The sequence below is a fragment of the Branchiostoma lanceolatum genome, chromosome 7 (genome assembly GCF_035083965.1).
Source record: "Branchiostoma lanceolatum isolate klBraLanc5 chromosome 7, klBraLanc5.hap2, whole genome shotgun sequence".
NCBI classification, from domain to species: domain Eukaryota; kingdom Metazoa; phylum Chordata; class Leptocardii; order Amphioxiformes; family Branchiostomatidae; genus Branchiostoma; species Branchiostoma lanceolatum.
The window spans coordinates 13,725-36,337 of record NC_089728.1 but is presented as its reverse complement, the minus strand read 5'-3'; the positions used below and the strand labels follow the sequence as shown (position 1 = coordinate 36,337).

Genomic DNA, 22,613 nt, shown 5'->3' with positions numbered 1-22,613 from the left:
ATAAACGAAAACTCCCTGGTGTGCGGAAAGGCTGGAATTTTCTGCTGACATTTCAGAGGCTCCGTCTTTCAATTGCCCGCGTGGGTTTTATTTGCAGAATAAAGGTGTTTGCGTAGGGAAAATGAGGCGTGTAAAACAGAAGACATCCATTATCACAATAACAACCACAAGTTTAGCTCTTTTCACCCCAAACATGCAAATAAAGGCCTAATTTGCTTAATTGGTGCGAAAATGCCATAATTCCTAATGGTTAATGATGAGAATTTCAAACGTTTGACCTGTGTAAGTAACGATAAGTTGAGCATCACAATGAATTTGTGCTGTAAATGTGGAAGTCATTTGCATTAAAGTTGCAAAGCTCTAAATGTGTCATGACGGTAGGAGGAACTCTCTCCAAGCCCAAATTCATAATCTGATACAAAGAACAAAGAAACAGCTAATATTTAGCTTCTACTAGGCTCCAGAGGTGGCTGGAAAAAGTAGAAATCGGTCCAATAGACAGATAATATGCCAGAAGAGTTAGTTCGAGGTGACAACCTGTACGAACTGGCCGACTAACTGCTCTGGCATGTTATCTGTCTATTTGACCGATCTCTACTCTTCCCAACCACCTCTGGAGCCTGGTAGAGGCTAGTTGATATACACCAAATCCCAGATATACCGACAGACGTAAGGAACTACTAGCTATCCGTTTCCTGCTATTATGACAGCCATGTTGAAAGTGTCACTTCTATCTATCTATATTGCTTACTCCAGTAAAGAGTCGGAGCAGACACAAAGTTCAGCCTTGTAGGCAGTAATATTGATTGGAAATGACTCGTGTTGAACGGATATGGAAGCGTTTATTAGATTTTCTAACTATTTGCCCCAGTCTTAATAGCCTAGACACAACCTTCTGACATAAACTAATGTTTTAAGTGATGAATTTCTGCAACACTAGTAGCATACAGGTGTAGCTGAAAGATGCATACTTCTATAGACATCTAGCGTATCAGTTAGGAACTAGCTCGGTACCTTCTGCCACGTCGCAGGAATATCAGAGAAAAACCCTCCAATGTTTCACTTCTGCTGAATGAAGGATTTTGAATAAATGATGAAGATCCTATAGGATTCAAGATATCTGTAATTAATGAATCTGCAATATGTAGACAATTGTTAAGTGAAGCTTGAAAAAACAGGCTACGCTGTTTTAAGTATTCGAACAGTTCAGAGAAGGAGAGTCGATATTCACTGACATCCTTGCTGATGACGACGATAAAGATGCTTCGAATTGACAAACATCAGCTCAAATATTCCGTATGGTAAAGACGCCCCCTTGCGATCTGCTACTATCACGTCCAACGTGTTGAAAATCTTTTATCCCACCAGAAGCACCGATGACCATGCTATCGATAACAGATAGGCTTGAAGAGCGGTGTACTGACCACACAAGACCGGGAACCGATAATTGTTTTTCGCGGGAGCGGAATTAGCAACAGTAATACTTATTTATATTTTCATCCATTCTTATAACACATAATTAGCTGTATTTGTATTTATAATTTGAAAATTAAAGTCAGTTTTTTATCAGAGAGGTTAACAAGAAATACCATTTTCTCTACTACCTACATCAGCAGCGGCACGCACGTACGATGACTTCTTTCCACGTACAAATTACATACGTTACGCGACGAGAACCATGGTTACTATGGTTACCTTAACTTGAAGATCACATGACCTATGCAGCCCTGATGGATGACGAGTTTATTTAATGTCTGTTCATCGTCATGGTGACGTTGTGACATGGTCCTGTAATGTCCGTCCGTCGTCATGGTTACGTCGTGAGTTGGCTCTGTAATGTCCGTCCGTCGTCATGGTTACGTCGTGAGTTGGCTCTGTAATGTCCGTCCGTCGTCATGGTTACGTCGTGAGTTGGCTCTGTAATGTCCGTCCGTCGTCATGGTTACGTCGTGAGTTGGTTCTGTAATGTCCGTCCTTCCTCATGGTTGCGTTGTGCAGTGGCATCCCAACATGACGTCAGGACGTCTAGAACTGTATAATACATGATGCGCCGCCAGGTGGCGTTGTTCTGCCACAGACGTTCTCAGATGTTTTCTGCCTCGGTCTCGTTCAGATCATTCTCCGCCTCATGCATGCTGCTGCGCACAGACAGACCGCCAGGTGGCGCTCGTGCTCTCCACCGTCCCAGGTTGTCCTTAGGAGGCGGAGTTGGAGCCTCCATCTTGGAGACAGATATTGAGATGTGCATTTAATGTACATCTAAAACTCATGACGATCTAGATTAAAGGTGACTTGGCAAAAATTCTGTCACTTCGAGGATAACTTAATACAAAGAGATGGACGTAACATAGCAATATGAATATATGTATAATGTACTTTTTGAGAAAATGCATCCAAAATAATTCCCAGAAAACAGGTAATGTCGTTGACCATTTGCAATTTGCAATGCGATTAAAGTAATTTATAAAAGGTCGCAATTCAATGTGAGGTTGCCTTAACTTTAAAGAACTCTTTATCTATTCAAAACTATTCTCACCGCAAGATGCTCAGTGTACTCAGTGTCCATTGCAGCCTCTTCCGGTATGTCGTCACGTGACCGGATGTCCTGCCCGTCCGGCCGATGCCGCTCCACGGTTGCGTACGGAGGCAGCGCGTTGACTTGTGCCAGACCTGGGGACACAGGACAACCTTAGAGCTACAAAATATCAAAAATATAATAAAGGTCGGGAACCTGCCATGGAAAAAGTGTCCTCCAATTTGCAATCTGACAGACGCACCTGTGTAGGACAGGCCAACAGACGCACCTGTGTAGGACAGGCCCACAGACGCACCTGTGTAGGACAGGCCCACAGACGCACCTGTGTAGGACAGGCCCACAGACGCACCTGTGTAGGACAGGCCCACAGACGCACCTGTGTAGGACAGGCCCACAGACGCACCTGTGTAGGACAGGCCCACAGACGCACCTGTGTAGGACAGGCCCACAGACGCACCTGTGTAGGACAGACCCACAGACGCACCTGTGTAGGACAGGCCCACAGACGCACCTGTGTAGGACAGACCCACAGACGCACCTGTGTAGGACAGGCCCACAGACGCACCTGTGTAGGACAGGCCCACAGACGCACCTGTGTAGGACTGGCCCACAGACGCACCTGTGTAGGACAGGCCCACAGACGCACCTGTGTAGGACAGACCCACAGACGCACCTGTGTAGGACAGGCCCACAGACGCACCTGTGTAGGACAGGCCCACAGACGCACCTGTGTAGGACAGGCCCACGGACGCACCTGTGTAGGACAGGCCCACAGGCGCACCTGTGTAGGACAGGCCCACAGACGCACCTGTGTAGGACAGCCCCACAGACGCACCTGTGTAGGACAGCCCCACGGACGTCCACTCCTTGCCAGCCCGAGGCGGCGGGCGCGGCTTCAGGGTCCCGTCCAGCTCCTGCAGTTCCAAGTCCTCCACACCGGAGTCGTTCGTACCATGCCCCAGCCTCTTCACGGACTTCGGGACCGGAGGCATCGAGCGGGTAGAGGACAGCGTGGACGTGTCTGGAAGGTGGGGAAAAACAGCCAAGGTTTTTGTCATTTATAGCGCAGCGATAGCTCATTCTCGTAGTCGATACTTGTAACAATGGCTTTCCAATAAGAGGGAGGAGCCGTCTTCGGTGAGGAGTTGTAATTCCCCTCAGTAAATTTTGCATATATATATATATTTACATTCCACTAGTGAACAAGATTGTCATGGACAATTAGACATGATATCAGCCAGTAAAATTGTAAATTTCTTAGTTCTTGACGGGCTGTTAAACGATACTGTGCTGGAAGTATTTATTACACCGCGTGCGAGCTGTTTCCCAGGACAATTGTCTCCAAAAAATGTAAAGATATCGCGGGCTGAGATCATTCTAAGGACATTAAACAGGGTTAAACAAATCAGTTTATAATTTACAGATCATCATGTATTTAATTCTTTAATTGTGTTCTTTAAATAAAATGTATTGAAAATGGAATTTTCTAATTTTCTGGAATATGGAACTTGAGTCTACCATGTTTCTGTTCCCCACAGATCCACCGTTTCTTCACAGCTACACAGACGATAACTGCTCCCACAAGCCCCAGCGCCGCCGTTGCCATGGAGATAACGATGACCACCAGAGATCCGGGTGTACCTGGCACATATAGAGCAGAATTACGTCATCACCGTATCTTAACTAGTGCATAACGGACGCAAACATTCGGCATCAAAAATTTCTTTTCTTAGAAGTCATAACGCCACAGTTCTCACATGTACAAACCCAAACGTCATATTTGTCACATGTACAAACCCTAACGCCATATTTGTCACCTGTACGAACCATAACGCCATATTTGTCACCTGTACAAACCATAACGCCATATTTGTCACCTGTACAAACCCTAACGGCATATTTGTCACCTGTACAAACCCTAACGCCATATTTGTCACCTGTACAAACCATAACGCCATATTTGTCACCTGTACAAACCCTAACGCCATATTTGTCACCTGTACAAACCCTAACGCCATATTTGTCACCTGTACAAGCCGTAACGCCATATTTGCCACATGTACAAACCATAACACCATATTTGTCACCTCTTCAAACCATAACACCATATTTGTCACCTGTACAAACCATAACGCCATATTTGCCACATGTACAAACCATAACGCCATATTTGTCACCTGTACAAACCATAACGCCATATTTGTCACCTGTACAAACCGTAACGCCATATTTGTCACCTCTACAAACCATAACACCATATTTGTCACCTGTACAAACCATAACGTCATTGTCACCTGTACAAACCATAACGCCATATTTGTCACCTGTCACCTCCAGGCGGATTTCCCTCCGCGCCTCCCCGAACATGTTGGCGGCCTGACAGACGTACGTCCCTTCTTCAGATATCCCGACATCCTTCAGGAGGACGGTACTGGACGTCCCGTCATTCGTCTGTTGGCAAAAAGACTAAAATTTGTGATGTATAGAAGAATAATCATGAAATGCTTGAAATGGGAAAATGTTTCGGATGAAAATGTTTCGGATTAAAACCCACATGGATTAGATTATCTGATTATTAGTCCAGTTCTTTACTGCACTACATCCCTTTGTACAAAACAACGCCATTTTCAACGCCATTTGCATTCACCGGTTTCTCGATGATTGACAACCCGTAGTGTGTTGTCATGACGACATTCTCCACCCCTTTGTTGTTCCGCCAGAACCAGGTCACCCTGCCGGGTAACGGGTCTCCGAGAATCTCGCAGTGAAGTCTCGCGGTACCTCCGTCCACCACTGCAACTGTAGTTGGACCATTCCCAATGGCCGGTTTACCTGATGAACATTGGCAAAGAGAATTAATGATCCTAATTGTCAGAACCCTCTTTATGAAATTACATCTCCGTAAATCAGAAGCCAGTTTGCGACAGAACATGATTATGAGGCCGACACAATCAAGGTAAAAGGTAACCTTGGCATAGATAGATGAGTAGGAAGCAAAAGGACAACCCAGATCAATGTTTCACAGACCCACGACGTCGATAAAAACGTCCCTGGTGACTTCCCGGAAGCCGTCGCTGGCAGCCACGCATTGATACGTGCCCTGCACGTCGTACCGCACCCGGTGGAAGCGGAGCGGGTTGCCCCAGTACAGACTTGTATCCTTCCGCCGCCAGCGGATGTGAGGTTTGGGGTTTCCGGTGACGACACAGTGGACGGACTGGTCGTCCTGGCCGTACAGCATCGTCACCTCGTCTTCTGCTGGTCCTTCAATGCCAGGTGGATCTGCGTACAAACAATGAATACTATTAGCCATCTCAATTAATTTTATCATCTATATCAATCAATACTATTATCTATCTCAGTCAATACTAGTTTTCGTCTCAAGGACAATTTTTCATCGCCATTTTCGTTGGTACGAGAAAATAGGACTGGGTCAAGAAGATTTGAAACCAGCATCATTCACAAAGTACCTCATCATCGGTTCAAGCAAACGGAGACAAAACCTGCATGTGGCATTGGTCTGCTTTTATCTTCCAATAATGCAGTTGTGGTATGACTGCTTACAGTACACGTGACGACTACTTACTCTACACGTGATGACTATATACAGCGCACGTGATGACTGCTTACAATACACGTGATGACTGCTTACAGTACACGTGATGACTGCTTACAGTACACGTGATGACTGCTTATAGTGCACGTGATGACCACTTACAGTACATGTGATGACCACTTACAGTACACGTGCAGGGTAAGCGTTCCGATGCCGGCTGGCGGGAGTCCATTATCCGCCTCACATTGGTACAGTCCGCCATCCCGCTTTGACACTCTCGGGAACTGCAAGACGTTGTCTCTGAAGAAATTGTGACAAAACAATATGAAGTTTGGTTCCAAATCTGATGAAAATTTTGGTATTGACTCACACAATTCTAACGTTATAATTAACTTTATTTTAGATTTACATTATAGTTCTTACCTAACCATCATGAGGGGTAGCACCTTTGTTTGTCATCTAACAGTTTCAATAGACCCGTCATTTACACATCGTTAACAATTATAGTTATTTACACATAGTTAACAATTGTCCAAAGTTTCTTGTGCAGTACCTGAACATCTTGATTGGTGGCAGGTTATCTCCTATTTTCCGCCATGTCACAGTGGATTTGGGGTTGCTGTCCACCATGCAGCTGAGACTGGCCGGCTCGCCCTCCCTCACGTGCACGGACGGACTCGGCACCTGCACCACCGGCGGGTCTGGGGTAAAGGTAATGACGTTAGTACATTTTTACATGCCACAAATCTTATAGATTTATCATTATCTTAAAGCTGATTCGAATACGTATGACATATGATCTAATCTATTCATTTTTAGTAACGGTCTTTTGGACGATAGCACAAATCAGAGCTTCAGGTATGACTCAATTGTATAACAAAATTGTATAATTGTGATAAATGCTCACACTTGACTCTCAAAACACGTGACGTGGCTTTTGTCCTGGCCAGTTGCGGAAAGCCCTGGTCGGCCAGGCAGGTGAAGTTGGCGCCGTCGTCCCATTTCGTCAGCCGCGGGAGGAACAGCTCCAGGGTTTGATCTTCTTTGTTTTCAACAACTGCTGACCTGGGAGTACGATGGCAACATCACGCTACAATGCTACTTCTCTGCAACAGTCTGATATATTTACCAATCCTGTGATACTGAAAGTTAAGAAGAGCAGCGCCATGTGGCCATGCCAGCAGTGTACCTACCTAAACGGACGCGTCCCGTTCAGCCAGGTGAGCCGAGCTGCGGGATGCCCACCTGACGCTCGGCAGGTGAGGGACAGCTGCTCACCTGCCGTGGCCGTCAGCTCTCCGCCGGCTATGGTTGGCGGTCCGGACATCGGAACTACAAAAGACCATCCAGTTAAAATCATAACTCCATCCACCTTGCACACATCATACATAGGAAAGTCAAAGATCACGTAGCTGGTATTTATTGAGGCACTGTGCATGCAATGGAGAGAAATCGGTAACATGCACACTTACCCACTACTGTCAAAATGGCGTCTGCGGTCGCTGCGGGGTCTATGTAGCAGCTATATTTCCCATCATCCTCTAGCCGTGCGTCGCTGATTTGCAGGCTGTATTCCCCTCGCGATGTGTCTCCGACAATGACGTAACGTTTGTAGAACTTTAAGACGTTTCTATTGTACGAGATGACTCTGTAATCCGGTCCTTGCCATATCACGGTTTCATCTTCAGCTAAACCGTCAAAACCACATTCCAGGATCGCAGTTTTACCACTGACCACCGCTGTCGGTGCAGGTCTAGAACTGTAGGTAGCCCCGTTTGCTGGAATGACAGAATTAAGCTTTATTGAACTGAGATCTAGAGTTCAGTATTGAGACATCGTCTGATGAAGCTGAATCCATGGTCATTGAGACAAAACGACAAATTGCTTCAAGGTAAATAGCTACTATCAATAACGAAGCGCTTATCCGGCAAGGGAAGCTTTGCATAATGTTTACAATGTCTATATCTCTTTTTCCATATCCTCGCGGCACGGTTCCGCATAGATGTGAGCTGTGTGTTTTTAGAGGAATGTGTTGTTACAATTGTGGTGGCACGACCATAATTAATTGATTTTGCTAATTTCCTTTTTATAGTTTTTATTGCTTTAAATTTGTCTCTTTTTTTCAAACCGAAGTTGAAATAATCTGCTTTAAAATGCAGCTTGTATTATACTCCCCCGAAAGTGCGGCCCTGTTTTCTGGAGATCAAGCAGAAAGGCTGCGCTGACAAATATGAAATATTCAAACCGCGTGATACACATCGGCCGGGTCGCGAGGTCTTCCCGACGTAATGAAAGACGTGCTCAGGTCTGCTGTCACGCACAAAACCGCCAGCGTGCGAACAGGCACATGCAGAGTCGGTTACCAGCGTGCGAACAGGCACATGCAGAGTCGGTCACCAGCGTGCGAACAGGCACATGCAGAGTCGGTCACCAGCGTGCGAACAGGCACATGCAGAGTCGGTCACCAGCGTGCGAACAGGCACATGCAGAGTCGGTCACCAGCGTGCGAACAGGCACATGCAGAGTCGGTCACCAGCGTGCGAACAGGCACATGCAGAGTCGGTCACCAGCGTGCGAACAGGCACATGCAGAGTCGGTCACCAGCGTGCGAACAGGCACATGCAGAGTCGGTCACCAGCGTGCGAACAGGCACATGCAGAGTCGGTCACCAGCGTGCGAACAGGCACATGCAGAGTCGGTCACCAGCGTGCGAACAGGCACATGCAGAGTTACCTCAAGTTAGACGGACAGTGGGAAGCAAAGATTTGTATACACAGGAATTCTGTCCTGAATCGAATCATCCCTTGTTATAATTTCATTAACATTAGAGAAACAATGGCAGACTATTACAGAATGAACAAAACATGGCATGTCCTCTTAATCCTAAACTTAAGGACAAATAACAGCAATGACAATAAGAGTTTCCCTTCTCTATGACAACAGAAATAAAAAGATACCGTTACGAGTATGATACCAATATGTGGACGAGGACATACTTCAGCTAAGTGCCGCGCGTGGGATTATCTTAAATGGGAGGGATAAATCTTAAGAGCGGAACCTGCCAGGAGACTGACTCTTCTACAGTTATCGGGACATTCAGTCAGTCTCCCTGTGACGTAACCAGAAGTTTAGTTTTGGTCGGGGATCGAGCGTAATAGCGTCTCGATCCCCGACCGGGTTTTTCAGCAATCGAGTTATCGATAGTTTTGGACATGTATATAAGCCGATCGCAGACTTTACAGCAAAACGGTTTGCTTCCCGCATACCACTAGTCGTTTTGAGATGATTACAGGTACAAAAAATCGTTCGGAAATTGATGAAACAGCTCTAAAGATTTCGAATAGATAAAGACAGATTTTCATTTCTATAACATACCTCCACAGTCCATAGCAGACTTTGATATTAATCAGACCCCTTTTTCGTTGCATTTTTGCTGCAAAAATGAGCTTAATGGGGGAATACCCTATTTAGACTGTTTTGGCCAATAAAATCACATACTATTAAGTGAAGCCATAACAACTTCATATTACGTCATAAGGATACCAAAATTACAGTAGTGATCTACGAGTGCAACACGCCTGCAACTTTGGTGATCATACATCGCATGGAAGTTGGCTCCCCGGAATACCAAATTAAGGCACATAAGCCTGGTATAGATAGGGTTAACTACACACTGTAATCAGGTTGCAGTCTGTATTTGCTAAGACCATGGGTCTGTAATGTGTAACATAAAACAACTCATACAATACAATACATACAATAACATACTCTAGCATGTACCATTCAACTGCTCACTAGCTACGGGCTGGCTACAGCAGGCTCTAGAAACCCCTCATGCATAAGATCACATCTACGGATATAATCCAATACCATCTGCCCTTTCTCTTCCCCAGGTTTAATCGCGTTGACGAGAATTTCCTATGAAATGCTTCTTGCTTTTAGCCATCATGTCCATTTGATATTACAGCCTTCCCATAATTTTGCTTCGTGATGGCAAGAAAATCACAACCCGATAACCGTTCCACGGACGCCATGCTGGAATGTGATGTTGGTCACATTAGTGTGGGTACTATGGGAACCGTGCATTGCTGCCAGGCTGAGCTAAGGAGACGTGGCCATATAAAGAGTTAAGGTGAAATACGGCATGACTCACCTACGTGTACGGTAAGCAGGGTGGACAGGAGGAAACACTCCAGCCTTATCTGACACCCGGCCGCCATGTTTTCCTTTCCAAACGGCACTGTTGTCTCGTCACGTGCCGACAGTGCGCGTTGTGCGCATGTGTTAACCTGCGCACTGGGGACATGGTACAGACGTCTGGGGGTGGGGCTAGCCTCGTATTCACATCATCTGCTTCTGAACGACGGGCCTTTACCAGAGGCTGTTGGGAATTTTGATCAGCCACACACACACAGCCACACACACAGGCACACGCATAAAACACACACACAAATACACACACACACACACACACACACACACACACACACACACACACACACACACACACACAAAGATGAATAAACATACACACACAAATACAAACACACACAAATCCCCCCCACAAATCCCCCCAGACACAAAACACACACACACACACACACACACACACACACACACACACACACGCACACAACCGAACACACAGATAAATACACAAACAAATTCACACTCACAAATACACACACACAAAAAAACACACACAAACTAATGAAAAAAAAGATAATTCTAAAATGCACAATTCACAAATATGAACGTACTTAGATTAGGGATCTTCAAAAATGCAATGTGACGTTCATATCAAACTTATCCCTAGCCCGAAGCTAGCGTGCACATATTTTAAGGAAATGGACCACTTAGAAATGATATAAGCCGTTTAATGGACAACATCCCGGCATTTCCCCTCCTATCCAACAGTCGGTGCATTAACAAGATTCAGAACGCCGCGCCTGATGGGTTTTATATTTCCGAGCTTACTCTGCAGTCAAGGCGGGTCCACCATGTTTATCAGCGTGTGCTGTTTACCGCAGCGATTCATTCCGGTGGCGTAACTCTGTCATTACAATGTAGGCCGGAAAGTGTAGGGAATTTGTCATTGTCATGCACCTTTCGGGGCATGGAATAGATACACACATAAGCAAGAAACAGCTGATATTCACCAAACCCAAATATACCGACAGCACTAAGGATTCACTAAAAATCCGCCACCTGTCATTATGACGGCCGTGTTGGAAATCCCACATGGAGTATTTCAGCTGAAAGTGATGTTCGTTACAGAGTGATTTGTTGAACGTACGCGTTTTTTTCTTGGATTTTCTTAATATCTTTATACATATATCCCGATAAACGCATACGCATCAGTTATGGACCGGCTCAGCACGCTTTGCCACGTCACGAGCATATCAGCCAATGTCATCCAATGTTTCCCTACAGATGAACGGCACTGTTATATGGTTATCACTCAGTGAAGTACAGATGAACGTCACTGTTATATGGTTATCACTCGGTGAAGTACAGATGAACGGCACTGTTATATGGTTATCACTCGGTGAAGTACAGATGAACGGCACTGTTATATGGTTATCACTCAGTGAAGTACAGATGAACGGCACTGTTATATGGTTATCACTCGGTGAAGTACAGATGAACGGCACTGTTATATGGTTATCACTCAGTGAAGTACAGATGAACGGCACTGTTATATGGTTATCACTCGGTGAAGTACAGATGAACGGCACTGTTATATGGTTATCACTCAGTGAAGTACAGATGAACGTCACTGTTATATGGTTATCACTCGGTGAAGTACAGATGAACGGCACTGTTATATGGTTATCACTCGGTGAAGTACAGATGAACGGCACTGTTATATGGTTATCACTCAGTGAAGTACAGATGAACGGCACTGTTATATGGTTATCACTCGGTGAAGTACAGATGAACGGCACTGTTATATGGTTATCACTCAGTGAAGTACAGATGAACGGCACTGTTATATGGTTATCACTCAGTGAAGTACAGATGAACGTCACTGTTATATGGTTATCACTCGGTGAAGTACAGATGAACGGCACTGTTATATGGTTATCACTCAGTGAAGTTCACAATACAAGACTGATTGCAAAAGGATAGAAATCTCAATAGATTCAATACGTCACTAACTCTGTAATTTTAGAAAATTGCCGAAGTCAAGTTTGAATAAACAGATAACATTGAGACTTTGAACATTGACCTGGAGGCTACGACATTGCATTGTTCTCGGTAATCACAGAGAAGGGAGGGTGATATTTACAGGCGTCGGAATTATGTGATTACTTGCTGATGGCGCGACATCAGCTAAACAATCCGTATAATAAAGACGCCCCCTTGCGATCTGCTACTATCACGTCCATAATACTGATTTAATGCAGCTGAACGTGTCGAAAATCTTTCATTACACCAGAAGCACCGATGAACATGCTACATTTAACAGATAGGTCGTAACATTTATCAATTTGCACACACTGATCTCGCAGGACTTCTGAATAGAACCGGTAATGTTCTTCAGACAGAGAAGAATTAGCAACGATTTTCTTCAAGAGAGGAATTTGCAACAGTAATACTTTCATTCATTCTTACAACACATAATTAGCTATCTTTGTATTAACTACGTAAGAGTTAATGTCTATGTTTAACTTGAAAGACTATTTTCTCTAATATCTGAGTCAGCAGAATCATGGTTACTAAGGTTATCTAAACTTGAGGATCTCATGACTTATTTATTCCTGTTCGATGTCGAGTTTATTCAATGTCCGTCCATCGTCATTGCTACGTCATGAGTTAGTCCTGTAATGTCCGTCCGTCGTCATGGTTACGTCGTGAGTTGGTCCTGTAATGTCCGTCCGTCATCATGGTTACGTCGTGAGATGGTTCTGTAATGTCCGTCCGTCGTCATGGTTACACCGTGAGTTGGTTATGTAATGTCCGTCCTTCCTCATGGTTGCGTTGTGCAGTGGCATCCCAAGATGACGTCAGGACTAGAACTGTATAATACATGGTGCGCCGCCAGGTGGTGTTGTTCTGCCACAGACGTTCTCAGATGCTTTCTGCCTCGTTCTCCGCCTCATGCATGCTGCTGCGCACAGACAGACCGCCAGGTGGCGCTCGTGCTCTCCACCGTCCCAGGTTGTCCGTAGGAGGCGGAGTCGGAGCCTCCATCTTGGCGACAGATATTGAGATGCGCATTTAATGTACATCTAAAACTCATGATGATCTAGACTAAAGGTGACTTGGCAAAAATTGTGCCACTTCGAGGATAACTTAATACAAAGAGATGGACGTGATATAGCAATATGAATATATGCATAATGTACTTTTTGAAAAAATGTATATAAGACAAAGCCTTGTGCAAAAAACAAGTAATGTAGTTGGTTATTTCCTAAAAGTTTACAGGCAATTTTAGGCGCATAAAGTAATTCATAAATGGTCGCAATTCAACGTGAGATTGCCTTAACTTTGAGAAACTCTTTATTCAAAGCACAAGATACTCTCCACTGTGAGTCTATGTTAATGCGGATAGGGAAAACATAGGTAATGTCGGTGAAGTTAGTTGCTACAGTTTAAAGGTAATCGCAGGCGATTAAAGAAAATTCACAAGAGGTCGCCATTCATCCTGTTATAACCTTTACTTTAAGAAACTCTTTATTCAAAGCAAAAGATACTCACTGCAAGATGCTCAGTGTACTCAGTGTCCATAGCAGCTTCTTCCGGTATGTCGTCACGTGACCGGATGTCCTGCCCGTCCGGCCGATGCCGCTCCACGGTTGCGTACGGAGGCAGCGCGTTGACTTGTGCCAGACCTGGGGACACAAGACAACCTTAGAGCTACAAAATATGCCACTCTTATCAACAATATAATCATTATGGGGGTTATGAACCTGCTATGGAAAACGTATTGACTTTGTGCTATATCACTTTACCTCTCGCTAAAATGTTCATCTTGAATGTTTTCATGGCTTCAGCATCCGATCCAAGTTGATAATGTCCTCCAGTTTCCAAACTCACAGACGCACCTGTGTAGGACAGGCCCACAGACACACTTGTGTAGGACAGGCCCACAGACGCACCTGTGTAGGACAGGCCCACAGACACACCTGTGTAGGACAGGCCTACAGACGCACCTGTGTAGGACAGCCCCACAGACCCACCTGTGTAGGACAGGCCCACGGACGCACCTGTGTAGGACAGGCCCACAGACGCACCTGTGTAGGACAGCCCCACAGACGCACCTGTGCAGGACAGCCCCACAGACGCACCTGTGTACGACAGGCCCACAGACGCACCTGTGTAGGACAGACCCACAGACGCACCTGTGTACGACAGGCCCACAGACGCACCTGTGTAGGACAGGCCCACAGACGCACCTGTGTAGGACAGGCCCACAGACGCACCTGTGTAGGACAGCCCCACAGACGCACCTGTGTAGGACAGGCCCACAGACGCACCTGTGTAGGACAGACCCACAGACGCACCTGTGTAGGACAGGCCCACAGACCCACCTGTGTAGGACAGGCCCACAGACGCACCTGTGTAGGACAGACCCACAGACGCACCTGTGTAGGACAGGCCCACAGACGCACCTGTGTAGGACAGCCCCACAGACGCACCTGTGTAGGACAGCCCCACAGACGCACCTGTGTAGGACAGGCCCACGGACGCACCTGTGTAGGACAGCCCCACAGACGCACCTGTGTAGGACAGCCCCACGGACGTCCACTCCTTGCCAGCCCGAGGCGGCGGGCGCGGCTTCAGGGTCCCGTCCAACTCCTGCAGTTCCAGGTCCTCCACACCGGAGTCGTTCGTACCATGCCCCAGCCTCTTCACGGACTTCGGGACCGGAGGCATCGAGCGGGTAGAGGACAGCGTAGACGTGTCTGGAAGGTGGGGGAAAGCAGCCAAGGTTTTTGTCATATCAAGCAACTTTTCTTTCTCGCATTGATCTATTCATAGTTAAGCAGGTTTAGCAAAGCCGGATGGACGACAGGCGGCAATGCCAGAAGCGACAGGGAACCCATGGTTGAAAAAGAACACCTAGGTCAATTATAATGTCAGATTCGTTTAACAGTGTTTAAATGGACTGTCTTGAATATTGAATTTTCTCAAGTTGAGTTTACTAATTTTCTGGAATATGGAACTTGAGTCTACCATGTTTCTGTTCCCCACAGATCCACCGTTTCTTCACAGCTACACAAACGATAACTGCTCCCACAAGCCCCAGTGTCGCCGTTGTCATAGAGATTACGATGACCACCAGAGATCCGGGTGTGCCTAACACATATAGAACAGAATGACGTCAGCACCGTATCTTAACTAGTGCATAACGGACGCAAACATTCGGCATCAAAAATTTCTATTCTTACAAACCATAACGCCATATTTCTCACCTGTACAAACCCTTACGCTATATTTGTCGCCTGTACAAACCATAACGCCATATTTCTCACCTGTACAAACCATAACGCCATATTTCTCACCTGTACAAACCATAACACCATATTTGTCACCTGTACAAACCATAACGCCATATTTGTCACCTGTACAAACCATAACGCCATATTTGTCACCTGCACAAACCCTTACGCTATATTTGTCACCTGTACAAACCCTAACGCCATATTTGTCACCTGTACAAACCATAACACCATATTTGTCACCTGTACAAACCATAACGCCATATTTGCCACCTGTACAAACCCTAACGCCATATTTGTCACCTGTACAAATCCTAACGCCATATTTGTCACCTGTACCGACCATAACGCCATATTTGTCACCTGTAAAAACCCTAACGCCATATTTGTCACCTGTCACCTCCAGGCGGATTTCCCTCCGCGCCTCCCCGAACATGTTGGCGGCCTGACAGACGTACGTCCCTTCTTCGGATATCCCGACATCCTTCAGGAGGACGGTACTGGACGTCCCGTCATTCGTCTGTTGGCAAAAAGACTAAAATTTGTGATGTATAGAAGAATAATCATGAAATGCTTGAAATGGAAAAATGTGTCGGATTAAAACCCATGTTGATTAGAATATCCGATTATTGTTATCCAGTTCTTTACTGCACTACATCCCTTCGTACAAAACAACGGCATTTTCAACGCCATTTGTATTCACCGGTTTCTCGATGATTGACAACCCGTAGTCTGTTGCCATGACAACATTCTCGACCCCTTTGTTGTTCCGCCAGAACCAGGTCACCCTGCCGGGTAACGGGTCTCCGAGAATCTCGCAGTGAAGTCTCGCGGTACCTCCGTCCACCACTGCAACTGTAGTTGGACCATTCCCAATGGCCGGTTTACCTGATGAACATTGACAAAGAGAATTAATGATCCTAATTGTTAGGACCCTCTTTATGAAATTGCATCTCTGTAAATCAGAAGCCAGTTTGCGACAGAACATGATTATGAGGCCGACACAATCAAGGTAAAAGGTAACCTTGGCATAGATAGATGAGTAGGAAGCAAAAGGACAACCCAGATCAATGTTTCACAGACCCACAACATCGATAAAAACGTCCTTGGTGACTTCCCGGAAGCCGTCGCTGGCAGCCACGCATTGATACGTGCCCTGCACGTCGTACCGCACCCGGTGGAAGCGGAGCGGGTTGTCCCAGTACAGACTTGTATCCTTCCGCCGCCAGCGGATGTGGGGTTTGGGGTTCCCGGTGACGACACAGTGGACGGACTGGTCGTCCTGGCCGTACAGCATCGTCACCTCGTCTTCCATCGTGGAGTCCATTATTGGACCATCTAATGACAAATCAGTTGCAAAGATTCACGAGGACTTGTATAGTTGTATCGGTTTCAAAGAAATGGGAACAAATTATTCCTTAATAATATGTTTTCAAGATATCATAAACAACGTCAATATCATATAGGCCAGCCATCTGCGGCTATTCTATTCATTTCGCATTTTGACATTGAATATCAGTTAATGGCAAACCCACGGTAAACTTGCAGGTTGACCGTTCCTAGTCCATGAGGTGGGACCCCATTATCAGCCTCACATTGGTACATTCCACCGTCCTCTTTGGACACCTTCGGCAGATGTAGAACGTGCTCCCTGAAGGAGAAAGACCCATTAATCACTGTCTTTTCTTATGACAAAATGAATAAATACTAGATCTTCAACCATTGGGAAAAGAATGCAACATATGATAGAAATCCAGTATAAGTTTCAGTTTCACGAAAATGCTCTAAATCACTTTGATAATTCAAAATGTAATTCCCTCTTTTTCATTCCATTTGCGCTATTTCTTTTCTGTTCTTTCCTTCGGATCGGGGCTGTACGGATACGGCCAATATATAATCTTTTGTGTCCATGTGAAACATTTGGTCTTGTCATCTTCATACCTTGGCATCTTAAGAGACGGGAGACTGCCTCCGACTTTCCGCCACGTGACGTCAGCCTTGGGGTTGCTGTCCACCATGCAGCTGAGACTGGCCGGCTCGCCCTCCCTTACGTGCACGGACGGACTCGGCACCTGCACCACCGGCGGGTCTGTTGAGCAGAGGAGTTTATTAGCCGTAAACAGGGCTGCAGTAATTAAGTTAATATTAAGATTGGAAATAAGATTAAATTCTTACCCATGGCTGATAACACTCACACGTGACTCTCAGGATCCTGTATAAAACACCAGACTCACACTTGACTCTCAAGATCCTGTATAAAATACCAGACTCACACTTGACTCTCAGGATCCTGTACAAAACATCAGATTCACACTTGACCCTCAGGATCCTGTACAAAACATCAGATTCACACTTGACCCTCAGGATCCTGTATAAAACATCAGACTCACACTTGACCCTCAGGATCCTGTATAAAACATCAGACTCACACTTGACCCTCAGGATCCTGTATAAAACATCAGACTCACGCTTGACTCTCAGGATCCTGTATAAAACATCAGACTCACACTTGACCCTCAGGATCCTGTATAAAACACCAGACTCACACTTGACTCTCAAGATCCTGTATAAAATACCAGACTCACACTTGACTCTCAGGATCCTGTACAAAACATCAGATTCACACTTGACCCTCAGGATCCTGTACAAAACATCAGATTCACACTTGACCCTCAGGATCCTGTATAAAACATCAGACTCACACTTGACCCTCAGGATCCTGTACAAAACATCAGACTCACACTTGACCCTCAGGATCCTGTATAAAACATCAGACTCACACTTGACCCTCAGGATCCTGTATAAAACATCAGACTCACACTTGACCCTCAGGATCCTGTATAAAACATCAGACTCACACTTGACTCTCAGGATCCTGTATAAAACATCAGACTCACACTTGACCCTCAGGATCCTGTATAAAACATCAGACTCACGCTTGACTCTCAGGATCCTGTATAAAACATCAGACTCACACTTGACCCTCAGGATCCTGTACAAAACATCAGATTCACACTTGACCCTCAGGATCCTGTATAAAACATCAGACTCACACTTGACCCTCAGGATCCTGTATAAAACATCAGACTCACACTTGACCCTCAGGATCCTGTATAAAACATCAGACTCACACTTGACCCTCATGATCCTGTATAAAACATCAGACTCACACTTGACCCTCAGGATCCTGTATAAAACATCAGACTCACACTTGACCCTCAGGATCCTGTATAAAACATCAGACTCACACTTGACCCTCAGGATCCTGTATAAAATATCAGACTCATACTTGACCCTCAGGATCCTGTATAAAACATCAGACTCACACTTGACTCTCAGGATCCTGTATAAAACATCAGACTCACACTTGACTCTCAGGATCCTGTATAAAACATCAGACTCACACTTGACTCTCAGGATCCTGTATAAAACATCAGACTCACACTTGACTCTCAGGATCCTGGACGAAACCTTTATCCTGGCGAGTTGCGGGAAGCCCTGGTCGGCCAGGCAGGTGAAGTTGGCGCCGTTGTCCCATTTCGTCAGCCGCGGGAGGAACAGCTCCAGGGTTTGGTCTTCTTCAGTGGTCGTGGTGACACTCGCCGTGCTAACAAAAAACACGCACATTAAAGCACACAAGAACACACGACAGATTGAGGCTACTGTCAGTTGACTGCGATAACTTTGAGAAGTGCAGTAAAATTTACTACTGAACTAAAGATATGGCCGTACCTTAGGGAACGAGTCCCGTTCAGCCAGGTGAGCCGAGCTGCGGGATGCCCACCTGACGCTCGGCAGGTGAGGGACAGCTGCTCACCTGCCGTGGCCGTCAGCTCTCCGCCCGTTAGAGTTGGAGGAGTCGGCATCGTAACTGCAACAGGTTCACAGACAGGATTCTGTGATGCCTTCTGCCTTCCCAACTAAGTTGATTAATTCCCTGACCAATTGAGGGCGTTAAGATCCAAAGGTGTTACAGTAGTAAGTTATAGCTTCATGTAACACATTGGTACCTTACCAATAACTGTGAAGTATAGCTTCATGTAACATACAGTAGTAAATTATAAGTTATAGCTTCATGTAATCTATGCAGTAGCAAGTTATCAGTTATAGTTTCATGTAACACGTTGGTACCTTACCAATAACTGTGAAGAATAGCTTCATGTAACATACAGTAGCAAGTTATAAGTTTTGGCTTAATGCAATATATAAAGTAGTAAGTTATAAGTTATAGCTTCATGTAACATATACAGCGGTAGGTTATAGGTTATAGCTTCATGTAACATGTTGGTACTTACCAATAACTTTCAGGGGTTACAGTAGTACGTTATAGCTTCATGTAACATATACCGTAGTAAGTTATAAGCTATAGCTTCATGTATCAAGACGGTACCTTACCAACAACTGTCAGGACGGCGCTCGCTGCTGCTTTCGGGTCAGTGTAGCAGCTGTATTTCCCATCATCCTCCAGCTGCGTCCGCCTGATCTCCAGGTTGAACTCGCCACTCGTGATGTCTCCCACGATGTGATGGCGGTTGTAAACGCGCAGCACTTTGCTGCCATACGATATCACCTTAAAATCTGGAGGTCCATCCCATAGGACCAAGTCTTCCACAGCGAGTTGGTCAAACGCACATCTCAGAACAACCGTTTGACCATGCAGAACTGCTGTTGGCTGTGGTCTCACTCGATAAACTGCTGCATTCGCTGAGAGACCAAACATAGTTTCGTATATTTTGGTTTTATTTCTCTTTCTTTTATCTTTTAATCTTTACGAATACAACGTATCTACATCCGTGCAGGAAAAGAAGTGACGTGGAGTGTTTAATGGTAACTTACTTCATCCCCCCCCCCGTGTCAATAACAGCCTGAAACCTTTGATGTCCCATGTGAGCTGCTGGAAATGCAAAATTCGCAATCCGGAAAGCAGAGCCACGCCTCCACCCTCCCTTGCCCGCAAAGCACATACCGGAACCCACGCCTCTCCCACGCCTCTCCCACGCCTCCCCCACGCCTCCCCAACGCCTCCACCACGCCTCCATCCTCCCTTGCCCACAAAGCACAGACCGGAACCCACGCCTCCCCCACGCCTCCCCCACGCCTCCACCTTCCCTTGCCCAAAAAGCACAGACCGGAACCCACGCCTCCACCACGCCTCCACCACGCCTCCACCTTCCCTTGCCCACAAAGCACAGACCGGAACCCACGCCTCCACCACGCCTCCCCCACGCCTCCACCCTCCCTTGCCCACAAAGCACAGACCGGAACCCACGCCTCCCCCACGCCTCCACCACGCCTCCTGCCACGCCTCCACCACGCCTCCACCCTCCCTTGCCGATATATTCCAGACTACCCGGCAGGATTTATGTCCAACAGCCAGACCTTTCCCCGGAGCACCAACTGGGTCAAACGAGCCCCTGATTTGTTTCTCATTGACGTGAATCAGAGAGTAAATAAGGATAACAAGACGCCACCTTTGGCCCGCGAAATCACCCGATCAATACCGCAGCATCCGTCTGGCGAGGGACGAAAATCGATACATCGTCCCCGCCTTTCCTGGTGTTGTTCGGCAGCGAATATGGAAATGAACAGCATGTAAGGGATCTAGCTGTGCCGTGGGTGTGCTAAACACTGTATGATAGGAACAGCGTTGGGCTAAATATTTACCCGGCACTCTAATGAACAGCGCGTTGAGCTGAACTTGCACTTGGGTCAATAGTCGTTTATACCCCCATTTCCACATCATTAAACATCAAGGCGTATCTCGGGCCCTCTTTATCATCGGTTTAGACCCTTTTATTTGTGAAGCTTCAGCTTCAGCGCATCGTGGATACGGTTTAGACCCTGCTATTTGTGAAGCTTCAGTTTAAGCACATCATGGATACGAGATGCAGGTCTGGTGAAGCATTTGGTTAGAAAACGACTGGGCAGGCAGATACACGTCCGGGAATTGGTCCGGAGTTGGTTGTATCTTACCCGTTTAGCTCACCCTAAATTCAAATCAGATATGCATATCTTAAAATCAAATGCTACAAATCAACTGTTTGTAGATATAATGTACGAGCTTTGATGACTACGTGACAGATATGTGATCAATACAAGTATGCATGTTGAGGAAATTGCTACATAAGCAATGACCAGTTTTTATTCTTGCTGTTTGAATGGGTTTTGTCGTTCTTATGACATCCATTGTCAGGAATTCAAGCAGGTAAGATTCATATCGCAATTGAGCTCGCTATTACAGGAAAATATGTAGTCTACCTATTCAGGACTTCCTGCTGCCCAAATAGAGGCGGCAGTGTGCGTGGCTGCTGCTTGGATACCCGCAGGCATGTTCCTGCATCCAGCTGCATATCGCAGCAGCAATCTTCTCTCTCATCCCGCATCTGGTTACCAAATTGAATAGAAATAGATATTCCAGGAAGCGGCCTGTTTGTTAGATCCCGATCGTCTCCGAAGGGCGCCGTGGCCGCTCTTCAGTCAGGATATGGATACATGTTTGACGGACTCTCCTGTAATGGGCTCGCATGAGAGATGGATATCTTTCAGCGTGATTTCCCCTCGGCAGCCCTTCGTTACCGCAGAGGATTGTCCGTGTATCCATCAGGGGCGGGCCTCATGTGGCTGTGCAGAAGTACTAGCGTTATGCACAGACCGTCATTTTAGCGTGGTGTTTTCATATCGAGACTCATCTGGTTCCTTTTTTCAGCTGAAGACCTGCCCTGTCGTGGCTGGTATGACGACAGATATCCAATGGGCGCTCTGTGCAGCGGCAGATGCCATCTCTCCAGGAAACTACATCCATGCAAGGTGTTTATCATTCACTCACACCTTTAACTGCCCGTTTTTGACTGAACGTCTATCATAAATGTAGGTAGTCCAATGACAGCCAGTGTAATTAAAAAGGCGCTTTGTGCAGCAGTAGATGGCAGCGTACAGGAAGCACAACTTCCCACCATTCCGAGGGAAAATGGGCCGCGTTCCCTCGGGTTCCTGGTCCCTCGGGTGTCTGGTCCCTCGGGTTCCTGGTCCCTCGAGTGCCTGGTCCCTCGGGTGCCTGGTCCCTCGGGTGTCT

General features: G+C 46.2%; 2 protein-coding genes across 2 annotated transcripts; both read right to left on the bottom strand.

Moving 5' to 3' along the window:
* Positions 1–780: 780 nt before the first annotated feature.
* Positions 781–10,312, bottom strand: LOC136438283 (irregular chiasm C-roughest protein-like). Its single transcript, XM_066433047.1, has 13 exons — positions 10,246–10,312; positions 7,565–7,870; positions 7,286–7,424; positions 7,000–7,157; positions 6,646–6,793; positions 6,277–6,392; positions 5,564–5,818; positions 5,184–5,368; positions 4,861–4,987; positions 4,055–4,177; positions 3,372–3,557; positions 2,537–2,670; positions 781–2,221 (listed from the first exon to the last, which is right to left on the bottom strand). Exons 1-13 carry the CDS (start codon positions 10,310–10,312, stop codon positions 2,084–2,086), a joined length of 2,082 nt encoding a protein of 693 aa, XP_066289144.1. The 3' UTR covers positions 781–2,083.
* A 1,933-nt stretch (positions 10,313–12,245) lies between these two features.
* On the bottom strand, positions 12,246–17,624 carry LOC136438425 (lachesin-like). The gene is made up of 9 exons (XM_066433194.1): positions 17,483–17,624; positions 17,077–17,192; positions 16,625–16,879; positions 16,245–16,429; positions 15,935–16,061; positions 15,276–15,398; positions 14,819–15,004; positions 13,797–13,930; positions 12,246–13,289 (listed from the first exon to the last, which is right to left on the bottom strand). The coding sequence occupies exons 1-9, from the start codon at positions 17,557–17,559 to the stop codon at positions 13,167–13,169; spliced, it is 1,326 nt and encodes a 441-aa protein (XP_066289291.1). The 5' UTR covers positions 17,560–17,624; the 3' UTR covers positions 12,246–13,166.
* Between the last annotated feature and the right edge of the window lie 4,989 nt (positions 17,625–22,613).